The following is a 13,206-nucleotide window of genomic DNA, read 5'->3' on the forward strand; positions in this document are numbered from 1 at the left end:
TTTTTTAAAAAGCTCTTTAGGTTATGCTGGGTACCTATAGCTCAGTCTGTTAAGTGTCTGCCTTTGGCTTGGGTCATGATCCCAAGTCCTGGGATGGAGCCCCACGTCAGGCTCCCTGCTCAGTGGGAGTCTTTCTCCCTCCCCCTCCTCTCTCTCTCATTTGCTCACTCTCTCTTAAATAAATGAATAAATAAAGTCTTTAAAAAAGAAAATAATGTTCTTTAGATTATTCTAATTTTAGCCAGGGTTGGGTACCACTGGCTTTTGAAGGGGACACATTTTGCTGATTGGCCTCAGAGAAGGTGTTAAGGATCTTGAGGAGGAGTGGGCAAATTACAGCTAAATCAGGCCTTTTAAATGATTCTACAAACAAATTTCAAAGAATATATGAGAGAGACCGTATGTAGACTACAAATCCTGAACTATTACCTGGCTCTTTACAGTAAAGTTTGCACATATCTAGGCTCAAGGTCAAGAGTCACATGCTCTGTCTGAGCCAACCTAGGGCCCCAAAATATTATTATACTACATTTTTTTAATACTACATTATTTGATCTTGTGTATTTTACAGAAATAAGTTCATTTAAACCATCAAACCTCATTTACTGGGATATATATTTTTGTTTATACAGGGTGGCATGGGTCATTTGAACAAAAAATTGGTCCTTTGATGGTGGAGTTCTGTGCAGACGTGGAAAGTTACCTTCTTCTGGCTTGGTGTTGAGTTACCTATTACAATAAGGTCTCAATTTATGAAAGAACAGTATTATAGGGCTATCAGTTTCTAGGTACAGACAAAATTGGAAAGAACTGTGAAGGTTAAAGGACACATTAGAACCTTCTGATATACTGTGTTCTAGTAGAAAACAATGTACTGGGTTGAGGTAAGTTGTGTAAATTCTGTTACCTACCATGTGAGAGACTTTTTCCCTTTGTTGACTAATTAAATAGAAATTCCATTTAAATGTACATTTCTCTCAGGATGCCTGGATGGCTCAGTGGGTTAAGCTGCTGCCTTCAGCTCAGGTCATGATCCCAGGGTTCTGGCAGAGTCCCGCATCGGGCTCCTTGTTCAGCAGGGAGCCTGCCTCTCTCTCCTCCTCTGCGTGCCTCTCTGCCTGCTTGTGTGCTTTCTCTCCCTTTCTGACAAATAAATGAATAAAATCTTTTTAAAAAAATAAATTTACATTTCTCTCTGCAAGAGGAATGTTGGTGTCAGGCACACCAGAGCAGGCTGGCAACTGAAAGGTGGTCGAAGAATGGGATCTATGGGGATGAATCTTTGTGGTTTGTATAAGCTTCCAGATCTTGCATCCGCTTTTTAAGTCTGTGTTTTTCTTTACCCCTAAGTGCTCAGTGGAGATTTAGGAGACAACACAGCATGGACTTTGGGAGGGATTCGGAATGGGGAAAGAAAAACCAGTAGTGAACTGGTGAGAGCTGACCTTCAAGCATAGGACTCTCAAGTGTGGCAGCAAGGACGAATGGCAGTGGTGACAATGCACTGTGGACACTGCACGACATGGTTTGCAGAACACATTGGCTTTCTTGGCAGGTCACAAAAATCAGTTATAAACCTGGTAAGAATGGTCAATATGAAACTCGTTTGTCATAAATTCTATTATTCACAGGTGCCATCTTATTGTCACAGGTTGGTAAGGTGGGGACCTGATCTGTTGTATCTTGTTACATCAAAAATTGAAGTTTTGCTCTTAGAGTCACCCCTTTATTTTTATCTATCTTTTATTCATTCATTCAGTTTTAGATAGGCTCCACAACCAGTGGGGGGCCCAATGCAGGGCTTGAACTCAAAACCCTGAGATAAAAGACCTGAGCTGAGATCAAGAGTCGGCAGCTCCATGGAGGCACCCATAATGGTAGCTAAGTACTAAAAAAGTAGGGAGCTCTTTTTTCCTTTTTTTTTTTTTTTTGGTGGATTGCTCCATTAAATTGTGTGTCATCCTCAAGTAGGGGCCATGCTAATCTTCTCTGTGTTGTTCCAATGTGCTGCCACAGCGACCACAGGAGGGAGCTCTTTTAACTCTGTAATCAGAAAATTTTGAAGTGAAAAAAAAAAATAGCGGTGTTATGAGCTATTGAAATATATCACATGGTCTGGGAAAACAAAAACGCAGACCTCAAGCAGAGAGAGAAGTTTAGTGAAAGTATCTCTACCTTCCGCTCTGGTTGGGACCAAAGTGAAGAAGGTGGAAGAAAATGGAAGAACAGCTGGGTTGGCTCCAGGATGGGTTAGGTCTTGAATCAAAATACTGACAACAGGAAAAACTGGTCAGGGTCGTGTGAACTGCCACCATGAACAACACAAGTGGGTAAGTTTCTGGAACAGGACCAGGCTCAAAATACTTCTTGTTCTCCAAAATGGCTCAAAGAGGATTTGATTATTTTTCAGACTATGGGTTAGGGTCTATTAGACTCATGAAAACATCAGGGTACATAGTGAGTGTGGATACATGTTCTGTGAGATCTTTCTCTTGGTTTTCTATGTGTATATTTGGTTATATAAGTATATTATATATATATTTCTTGCCAAAGTTAGAAGCTACAGGTTTCTAGAGCTCTGGCAGGGTAAGGGCTTTCCCAGTTGCTCATTTCATCAAACACTTCGTATTAATCATGGCACAGCTAAAATGAACAAAGAACCATATATCTCAGTTATCTACCAGTAAATGGTACCACAGTGAAGCTCACATTGTTATTTAAAATATATAATGTAAATATGGTATTGACAGTATAAAAAGTAAAGGCTATGGAAAACTCAAGAAAGGTCAAAGGGCATATAAGCAATATACAGATCATTTCCTTAAAAGATAAATTTTAATATACAGAATAAAATCCAAGATTTTGTTTTTCACCTTCCCCAAAATTTGCGGGCATGACTTCTGAATCTGACCAGGAAAGTTTATATTTTGGTCCAATACATTATTACACAAGTAGTATGATCAAGTCCGGCTTGATTATCATAAATCATACAAGTTAACAGAATTTACCTTCAAAATTGGTTATTCTTAGATAAAATTTCCAATTTTTTTCTTAGCTAAGAGTTTACTCAACTTTAGCCTCAGAACCAGATTCAAAATAAGGTATCTTCTTTGACAGCTGGTCATCATTTTAGGTTTAATCTATGCAAATTATTTAATACTTTATTGAGGATCATACAAAAACTCCACAATAAATAATGAAAAGAGTATGCAAAATCATTAGCCTCTGTTTGCAATACAGAAAATACATGTCAGTTCTGGACCAAAATAACTCCATTGAAATACAAAAAGTGACAGGGAAGAATGGAAGGATTTGCAGTGACAGCTTCTAGTGGGGAGCTACAACCAACCAACCACCGTCAGCTATTTTGGAAAGTGAGGGTGGGTTTTAATTTGCAGATAAAGAATGTCTTCGGTAGTTTAAAAAAATAGAAACTCTAAAAAAGCTTGTGAATCATATACAAAAGCAGCTGTTTGAGACCAAGGTTGAAAACCAGAAATTTTGTGTTAGCACCGCCAGCAAGCACAGGTTCTGTGATTCATCTGCCCTCCTCTCTTGCGCAGAATGCAGACGTGATGTTGTATACATCATTTACAGGTATAAAAATTGTCCTGGAATACAGGCTTCCTGTAGGGTAAAGTCTTAAGCCCTAAGAGGCACCAAGCGGTTACAAAGGCTAAGCAACCGTCCGGATCACAAGTTCCGACGATATAATAAATCCCGTGTTGCCTTATCAACTTTTTGCTGGTAGTCCTCCAATTTGTCAAGTATTTTCTGGGATAGCTGTAGGAGAAAAGAAGGGAATTGTTATAGAATAGGTCAAGGACTAAAAAAAGACAAAAGTTTTTAAGCACTTTTGATTTCATCAACCAGCCTCCCCCTTATAATGATATTCGCCGCTCTGCTTCATTTACTCAACATTCAGTACAGGGGTCTGCACTGTGACTACTGATAAAATCCGACTTCTCTGTTAAATGCAGTACCCCAATCCTGTTATCCCAATGAGTCTTCTAAACATGCAAATCACACCAGTATTTTTTTAAATTTAAATTCAACTAGCCAACATATAGTACATCATTAGTTTCAGACATAGTGTTCAATGATTCATTAGTTGCCTGTAACACCCAGTGCTCATCACAGCATATGCCCTCCTAAATGCCCATCACACAGTGACCCCCCCACCCCACCCCCGTATTTTAATAAAAGCATTACAAGCTGTCTTCTGAGAACCAGAGAGGCTACATCTGGCTTAACTAATCATTTTGTAAAGGGATTGGGCCAGCATGTTAAGGGCAACAAATGGCTTCTGCTTTCCCCTTAATCCTTGAGAACTGAAGAGCAAGCTCTAGGAGTAAGTGGTAGTACAAGGGCTTAGGGAAGATCCATGCCTCACGAGAGGACAGACTTACGGCAATGTTGTGACTATTGGCGCTATTCTCTCCCAGAGCCTGCAGAAGCTGGTCAATAGAAGAGTAAGGGAGCCACACCATTGGAGCTGTTGCAGACAGTGGAAACTGAAAGGGAAAATATCTACTATTTGAAGAACATCTCAAAAGCGGACCATTTCTTTTGGGCAGTTAGTTTCACGGGTTTGAATAACATAAAATTCTTTATTTTTTTTTTTTTACAATAAGAAATTGCACATACACGCATACGGACACACAAGTGTACAACCCCTCCTCCCCACCTTGCTTCTCTTTTCAACTGGGAAACTTGTCCTTTTCTCAGTTAAATCAAATGTATGTATGTATGTATGTATGTATGTATGTATTTATTTATTTTCATATGTATTTTTAAATTCATGTCGCCTCTTGTCTTTAAGGAGCCCTAAAGCCTAATGAGGAAAAATGAACTAAAAAAAAATTCTTAATGTCAATGAATGAGACTATTTACAGTCTGAAACTTAATTCCAATTATCTGGGGAAAAAAGTTTGAGAAAGAGAAAGCTCACCTTTCAGAGTTCTCAATACTTTCCCGAGGTAGCTTAAGAGCTTAGCTTTGTAGTTAACTAGACCTAGATTTTAGACCTGGTTTTTCTATTTACCATCTGTGTGAACTTAGGCAACTTACTTAACCTCTGAGTCTCTGTTTCTTCATGCGTTTAAAAAAAGGGTTAAAACAATCTCTCAGAGGTGGCTGTAAGGATTAAACGAGAAAACACTGACAGAAACTCAGCGTAGTCTTTGGCACACAGAAAAGAACACTTTGTTTTTAATTACTTAACTCCTCCAAATACTAACTAAAGCTATATTCCTTTGATGGAGAAAAGTGAAATGTATTCCCGTTTTATAAATGGGAAACTGGAGACCCCTACAGTGTCGGTTCCTGATTGTGGAGAAAACTAGTCGTATAACTACAAAGAGTAAAGGTTAAATCCACTATCCTATAGTTCAATTTACTTTCACATCCTGACTTTATTAGGAAGATAAAGTCACAATTAAAAAGAAACATGCATACATGCCTACCTCAATTCCAAAGTACTGATGTCCTTTCCCCAATACAGCATCTACATATTCTGAAACCAAATCCACAGCTTCTTCTAAAAGGTCATAGTTTAAGTACAAACGGAGCAACTCAGCAGCATCAACCTTCTGTAAAAAGTCAGAGATTACGAATATCTACCTATTTCCATGTTACCTAGGCAATAACTGAAGAATGCTGTGTGTCTAATTCCCTGGCATTTATACTTCTCAATATAAGTAAATGAGCATTTGAGTTTCCTTATCTTGGGATAAGGGCTGGATTCCTAAGAGCCCAGTCACTTCTGGGTACCCTGTGAGACTTTATCTTGTTAAGTGGCCTTCCTGCCCTATTTTGTGATCTAAGGCACACTTTATTTATTTATAAATTTTTAAAGATTTTATTTGTCAGACAGAGAGAGAGAGAGAGAGAGAGGACAGAGAAAGAGCACAAGCAGGGAGAGGGAGAAACAAGCTCCCTGCTGAGCAAGGAGCCCAACACAGAACTGGATCCCAAGACCCTGGGATCATGACCTAAGCCAAAGACAGATAATTATGACTGAGCCACCAAGGAATCCTAGACGCATTTTATTTAACACTTTTCTACTTCAGTTTCCACAGTAGTAGTAAAAGTTAACATACCTTCTCAGAAATACTGAATACTGAAGAGCAATATGTTCATATTATCCTCAGAAATATATGAATGACAAATGCAAAAGAAGTTTAAAGAATTATCAACTTGAAATACCTGAGTTAGGGGCACCTGGGTGGCTCAGTCGGTTAAGTGTCTGTCTTCAGCTCAGGTCATGATCCCAGGGTCCTGGGATTGAGCCCCACATTGGGCTTCTTGCTCAGCAGTGAGCCTGCTTTTCCTTTTCCCTCTGCCTGTCTGCCTGCTAACCCCCTGCTTGTCTCTGTCTCTCTTTGTCTCTCTGTGTGTCAAATAAATAAATAAAATTAAAACAAACAAAAAAACAAACCTGAGATAAATTTGTTTAACTCAGGGTGAAACAAAAGTGATTACAACTTTGGTTTGGAAGGGCTCTGCTAATTAGGCAATAACGCTTTCTATATTCTGATTTGATCACAGTCCTTTTACCAGCTTAACCGCCTTTTCTACTTTCTAACTTAAACAAGTAACCCCCCCCCCCACCAAAGGAGATAAACTTTCCTGATTTTAAGCTTTACAGTCTCTTTCCCTACCCTACCCAATGTATTTCAGATATAGTTTTCAAACTTAAGCATGCACTGTATCAAATTACAAGCTTGTTAAAATACAGATCCCAGATCCTAGCTACAGATTAATCTGAATGTTAAAGTGTGGAATGGGGCTCAGGAATCTGTATTTGAAGAAGCCCACTACCCAACTAATTCTGAGGTAGGCAGTCCAAAAATCCAATTTTGACAAAAACTTAAACCCTGTTTTAGTTTTGAAAACTACTCTACTCACTTCTGTGAATTTTTTCAGTAACAGTAAATACTGTGTCACACATATAGTCATTGTTCTAAGTATATACTCATTGTTCTGTGAGCAAATAAGCAGGCATTAATTTAATCACTAACCTGCAGAACTTTAATTCTAAACACCCAGTTCTCCATACGGAATTAAAGTTAAGCTATTCTTAGTGTACTTAACTAACACTGAGAAGCTGCCCAAAGCATAGGTCAGTATATATCCATAAATTACCACCTTTTTAATTGTAAACATCAGTTTCTTACTCTGTACAAATTAAGATACCATTTACCTTGTAACTGTTTATAAGCCAGTTAGGCAGAGGCACTCCATGAGACAACAGCTTGTTGATTACACAGTGGTGATATAAATTATTCTGGACTTTGTACCTTTCCAGGTAAGTCGATAATAGTCGCCATGCTTCATCTGTAGCACTTGAAGAAAGCAGAAGGGACTAATGAGTTCTAGATTCTTTTTTTTTTTTTTAAAAGATTTTACTTATTTATTTGACGCAGAATGAGAGAGCACAAGCAGTGAGGAGTAGCAGAGGGAGAGGGGAGAAATATTCTCCCCGCAGAGCAAGGTGCCTGATGTGGGACTCGATCCCAGGACCCTGGGATCATGACCTGAGCTGAAGGCAGAGGTTTAACCAACTGAGCCACTCAGGTGCCCCGAGTTCTAGATTCTTAACAGATATTTATAGCACCATTCAAAGCATGTATTTATAAGGAAAAAAAAAATCTTTAGAGACTCACAACTGAATTGGTAATATAACTAAATGGCAACTAATATTATTAGGGTCAGTGTGGTTTAGGGATAGTATTAGAAACCAAATGACTTGGATTCTATTTCTCTCCCACTAACTACATCTTTACTTGACTACACAATTCAACTAACTTCTTTGTTCCAGATCCCTAAAACAAAGAAACTGGCTCAGATCACTGTTTCCAACCCCAATCAAGCATTAGACTCATGTAGAAGTTCCGTTTTAGAAGATGAGGGTGATGTATCTGTATTTTAGTAGTGATACTGATGTGCTAATTTAGGGATTGAAAACTAATGTCAGAGCACCTCCAAATTGTAAAATGTTCCAATTCTAAAGCACCAAGCTGTGCAAGAGAAATCGTAAATTCTATTAAAGGGAGGGAAGTTTTCTGAAGGTGAAGGTTAGAAAAGGGTTCTAAAGAAGCAGAAGTGCATTCAGTAGACACTAACTGGGTGTATGAGGGAAGTATTTGGAGGGTAAGCCCTTTTGGGGCGGATGAGCACCAGGGCTGTACCTAGACTCCTTAGTGGTGATGACAGATGAGAGCTGATTGGCTGCTAGCCAGGACCAGGCTTCTGCTTGCGCCGCCTCGCCTCCCAACTGCAACTTGATGCATCTGCAATGAAAACGTTTCCACACATGGTAAACTGACTTGCTGAAAAGAACCACATTCTTTTGTTACCAAAACCAGAGATGAGATGATAACTTTAGCTCCAGTCTGCTGCACCTTCCTCAGAACCACACAAATGAATGACCTGCAAGGCCACTGGTGTTAGGGGGTCATTTACTTCCAAAGGAAAATTTCTGAAAGTTTAATATTTAGGTACAAGGCATTATTAAAATGAAGAGAAGATATGCCTTTTCTAAAAAGGACACCACTATTTGGACCACATATCCTACTATCTTGGGGGAATGTGGGGCTAGGGATGCCAAATTTTTGACTTCTCAAGAGAAGTTATAAATCAAGATTTAAAAAAAATTATAATTAACTAAAAGAAATTTTAAAAAGTCATCGTGGTGGGCTAGAAAAAACACTTCTTCAAAGCACAACTGGCTGTGACCACTGGTTCACACTGGGCAGCAGTGCAATATTTCTGCATTAGAAAATGAAGACAACAGAAAGACAATTTTAAACATACTTGAAAGCAAGTCCCTCGAAGACTGGTGTTAAGGGGAGCTTAAAGGTCTGACAGAGTGATATGGCAGTGTCAAAAAGGCCAGCCTGAACCAAGAGAGAGACCATCTCCTCTGCTGATGAACTTCCTGTGGAAATCAAAAAGAGTTATTTAGTGGCAACTGGTGCCTGCCAGTGACCTGAAGTAGCCTCTGGGGACAGGTCTCTCCAAGGAGCAGGGAGAGGCGCTTGGCCTGTCTGGCATGCTGGTCTAGCACACTGTGTCTAGCCTGCTGTCTGTGTCCCCAGACTGCCGTGTGACTACCTGCAACCGCAACTGCCGATGGGTCGTGCTGAGCTAGAGTGAGGCGAATGCGGGCCAAGGAACACTCTTTCTCGAGGTCGCCCAGTTCCAGGATTTCAATCTGCCGATTGGCTAGAAACCAAAGGAAAATATGTTCGATTCCCAAAGTGCAAAGGAAGTGTCTATCATCACTGCCTATTAACTTAGCCTGTCAATTCCCACTACACATTAAGTAGTTCAATGTCAATTCCAAAGGCACCGGAAGGAAATGGCGGTGGGAAGAAGGAGGGCTCCATAAAAGTGAACTTAAAAATAAAGCAACAGCCCTGCTTCCAGCATGCAGCTCGGTTAAATCAAGCTACTCCAGTAAAAACAGCTGCAGCTGAGATGCTTACAATGTGTTGTACACAGAATTTCATTTAACTATTACAACTCAGAAATGCTGTTACTGGGTCAGAAAGAAAGGAACATGCCCACAGTGAGAGAAGCAGAATTAAGGGTTGGTGTGTCCAACCCCAGAGCAGTATTAGGGTTGGTGTGTCCTAGAGCCCAAGCTCTTTAAGGAGGAATATCATGTCTCCATGGTGATATCCAAGGAGCCTGCTGAAACAAGTTTGATACTATGCTGATTTAAATACTGCAAACAACACTCTTTTTAAAGCATTTTCATTCCTCATATAGCCATATGAAGTTTTCAAAGAGCAACCAGATAATTTTTAGATTAAAATACTGAAAATAAGCTAAAAGAAACATTACAGTATTTTTACATTGCTCTACATGTTACAATCACTATATAAAACCACACATTTAATACAGATAATACTATAACACAACTACATAATTACTGCTTAAGCCAAGAATCCACAGGAGACCCCCAACTCACTTGGAGCAGCTGTGCATTCTCCATCATGATTCCTCTTAGGGGATGCTCCAGGACGATCATACTGAGAAGACAAAACGAGTAATTAAAAGTTAATGAAAAGTTGAAAAGTTAGTATAAGTTGACCCCTGAACAACATGAGGGTTAGGGATGCCAATGCCCTACATAGTTGAAAATTTGCATATAACTTCTGACTCCTCCAAAAACTTAATACGTAATAGCTTGCTGTTGTCTGGATGCCTTACCAAGAACATAAACTCTCATTAACATATATTTTTATGTTATCTGTATTATATGCTGTATTCTCACAATAAAGGAAGCTAAAGAAAAGAACATGTTATTCAAAAAATTGTAAGAGAAATACATTTACATTTTTAAAAAGATTCCTTAAAAATTTATTTATTTAGACAGAGGATGTGTGAGTGGGGGCAGAAGGAGAAGGAGAGGGAGAATCACAACCAGACGCTGCGCTGAGCCCAACACGGAGCTCAACCTCATGAATCTGAGATCATGACTTGAGCTGAAATCAAGCGTCTGGCGCCTGATTGAGGCACCCAGGTGCCCCTACATTATTCCATTTATTGAAGACAACTGTGTGTAAGTGGACCTGCGCAGTTCAAACTCGTGTTACTCAAGGGTCATCTGTATCTAATTTCGATATTACTAACTCAGTATTTGTGATCCAGAGCTTTCATGCTTAAATTCTCTCTACATAAATTATGTTTATTTCAACTAGCATGGCACTTACAAAGGTTCTGTAACTACGGAGTTGTTTGCCAAGTTGACCCACTTAGCTAGTTCTAACAGTTACTGGGTCTAAGGATGTTGACTTAACCTCCAAATAAAGCACCTGACCTTCCTTGGTTCCAGAGTTATATTCTCCACCACAGACCCTGGGAAACAGCCTAGTACATGCACGAATGATATACAACATGAGTAGCTGCACATATATGACGCCATCAGCACTTTTTAAAAGTGTAAAACAGTTATGTGTAGATGGAATTAACAAAAATGAATGAAATAAAAGCAGCTACCATTTACTGAGCACTTTTTGCAGGCCAGGCACTGTCACTGTTCTAAGCACTCTACATGAATTACCTCATTTAATACCCAAACAATCCTATAAGGCAGATATCATCATCACCATGATCATCCCTATTTTATACAAGAGGATAATTGGGTAGCAAAAAATTAAGTAATTTGCTTGAAATTAGGTTTAACTCAAAACCATTCTGCAAGTACTTCTTCCAACAATAATTCTAAACTTGAGAACTAAAGGGGTGGTAATATATAACAAAGGAATTGCTGCAAAAATAGATGAAGTTCATAAATATCCCAGCAGAAATTTTAAACAAAATGGAACAAAACGAGGTGATAGTTTCAAAAGGACCAAGCCAAGTTAAGTGAAATGATCCCCAAACTCCAAGGTGGAAAGCTTTCATACCACTGCACCAGATGCTGGGTGTACAATCCATGCATATTCTGGACGAATAAGTCGTAAACAGTTAACAGCAGCCAAATAACAGTTGCCTTGTTTCTCAAGTCCCCGCAGAGTTCGAACCTCTCTGCCAAGACGCATTCCGTACTCAAACATCACTGTACCAGCTAGGAGGCAATAATAAATTAAACATCAGAATTTCAAAAATGTGTTTTAGAGGGATGCCTGGCTGGCTCGGAACAGCATACAGCTTTCAAGTTTCAGCTCCATGTTGGGTGTAGCGATTACTTAATCTAAGAAAAAAAAAAATGTTTTAGAAACTTTGTTATACTTACCAAATATTAAAACGTAAAACAAAACTGATTTAACTTAAAACCACACAAAAATCGTGTGTTGGTGAGGATGTGGAAAATCTGGAACCGCTGTACACTGCTGGTGGGAATGTAAATTGATGTAGCGGTTATATAAAACAGTAGGGCAGATCCTCAAAAAATTGAAAATGGGGGGCACCTGGGTGGCTCAGTGGGTTAAGCAGCTGCCTTCGGCTCAGGTCATGATCTCAGGGTCCTGGGATCGAGTCCCGCATCGGGCTCTCTGCTCAGCTGGGAGCCTGCTTCCATCTCTCTCTCTCTCTGCCTGCCTCTCTGCCTACTTGTGATCTCTGTCAAATAAATAAATAAAATTTTAAAAAAAAAATTGAAAATGGGACTACCTTGTGATCAGCAATTTCACTTCTGGGCATAAAGCCTGAAAACTGAAAGCAGGGTCTTGAGGGGATACTTGTATGCCCTTGTTCACAGCAGCCATTACTCATAATGGCCAAGATGGGGGCAATCTAAGTGTCCATTGATGGATGGATAAACAAAATGTGACATATACATATAAAAGAAGAAGGAAGCAATTCTGTCACATACTATAACATGGATGAACTCTGAAGATTATTAGGCTAAGTGAAATAAGCCAGTCACAAAAAGACAAATAAGATATGATTCCAGTAGCCAAATTCACAGAGACAGAAAGTAGAATGATAGTTGCTAGGGGCTGGAGGAAGTAGAAATGGGAAGTTGTTTAATGAGTTTAGTGTTTCCATTTTGCAAGAGGAAATTGATTACACAGTAATGTGAATATACGTAACACTACTGAACACTAAAAATTGGTTGTTATTTATGTGGATTTTATTACAATTAAAAAAAGGAAAATCTGTAAATGTTATTTCTGATATTCATTCATTCATTCCATTTTTTTTTAAAGATTTTATTTATTTGAGAGAGAGAGCAAGCATGAGAGGAAGAAAGTCAGATGGAGAAGCAGGCTCCCTGCTGAGCAGGGAGCCAAATGTGGGACTGGATCTGGGAATCCAGGATCATGACCTGAGCTGAAGGCAGTCGCTCAACCAATTGAGCCACCCAGGCGCCCCACTCATTCATTTTAAAAGTGATCAACACCCAACATGGGGCTTGAACTCATGATCCTGAGATCAAGAGTTGTAAGCTCTACCAACTGAGCCAGCCAGGTGCCCCTACTTCTTTTAGATACTACATTCCCAGATAGTACAAAAGACTAGAGTCCTAGTTTCAGCCACATTTTTACCTAATTCCACCCAGTGCAGCCAAGAAATGTTTGGATGCTCTGCTCATGAATGAATTAGAATGAATTATCTTTACAATACTTGAGTCACACGGGCTGAGTGAGATACTGAAAAACATCTTGTTCTGAGGCAGCATGAGACTCCAGAAACCAAACGGCATTTAACATTTCTTTTAGTTTTTTTTTTTTAAAGATTTTTAAAATT

General features: G+C 39.3%; 1 protein-coding gene and 1 non-coding gene across 2 annotated transcripts in view; both read right to left on the reverse strand.

Moving 5' to 3' along the window:
* Positions 1-1,926: 1,926 nt before the first annotated feature.
* LOC131822964 (U6 spliceosomal RNA) lies at positions 1,927-2,034 on the reverse strand. The gene has a single exon (XR_009350421.1). It is a non-coding gene; the product is annotated as a U6 spliceosomal RNA (small nuclear RNA).
* A 676-nt stretch (positions 2,035-2,710) lies between these two features.
* Positions 2,711-13,206, reverse strand: part of NUP160 (nucleoporin 160) — a 51,596-nt gene continuing 41,100 nt past the window's right edge. Inside the window, exons 28-36 of the mRNA XM_059142445.1 lie at positions 11,421-11,581; positions 9,980-10,040; positions 9,118-9,228; positions 8,818-8,941; positions 8,193-8,294; positions 7,205-7,346; positions 5,466-5,591; positions 4,410-4,514; positions 2,711-3,783 (exon numbers count right to left, since the gene is read on the reverse strand). Of these exons, the coding sequence (XP_058998428.1) occupies positions 3,694-3,783; positions 4,410-4,514; positions 5,466-5,591; positions 7,205-7,346; positions 8,193-8,294; positions 8,818-8,941; positions 9,118-9,228; positions 9,980-10,040; positions 11,421-11,581 (1,022 nt within the window). The 3' untranslated portion in view covers positions 2,711-3,693. The remainder of the gene's footprint in view (positions 3,784-4,409; positions 4,515-5,465; positions 5,592-7,204; positions 7,347-8,192; positions 8,295-8,817; positions 8,942-9,117; positions 9,229-9,979; positions 10,041-11,420; positions 11,582-13,206) is intronic.

This window comes from Mustela lutreola, chromosome 1 (genome assembly GCF_030435805.1).
Source record: "Mustela lutreola isolate mMusLut2 chromosome 1, mMusLut2.pri, whole genome shotgun sequence".
Taxonomy (NCBI): domain Eukaryota; kingdom Metazoa; phylum Chordata; class Mammalia; order Carnivora; family Mustelidae; genus Mustela; species Mustela lutreola.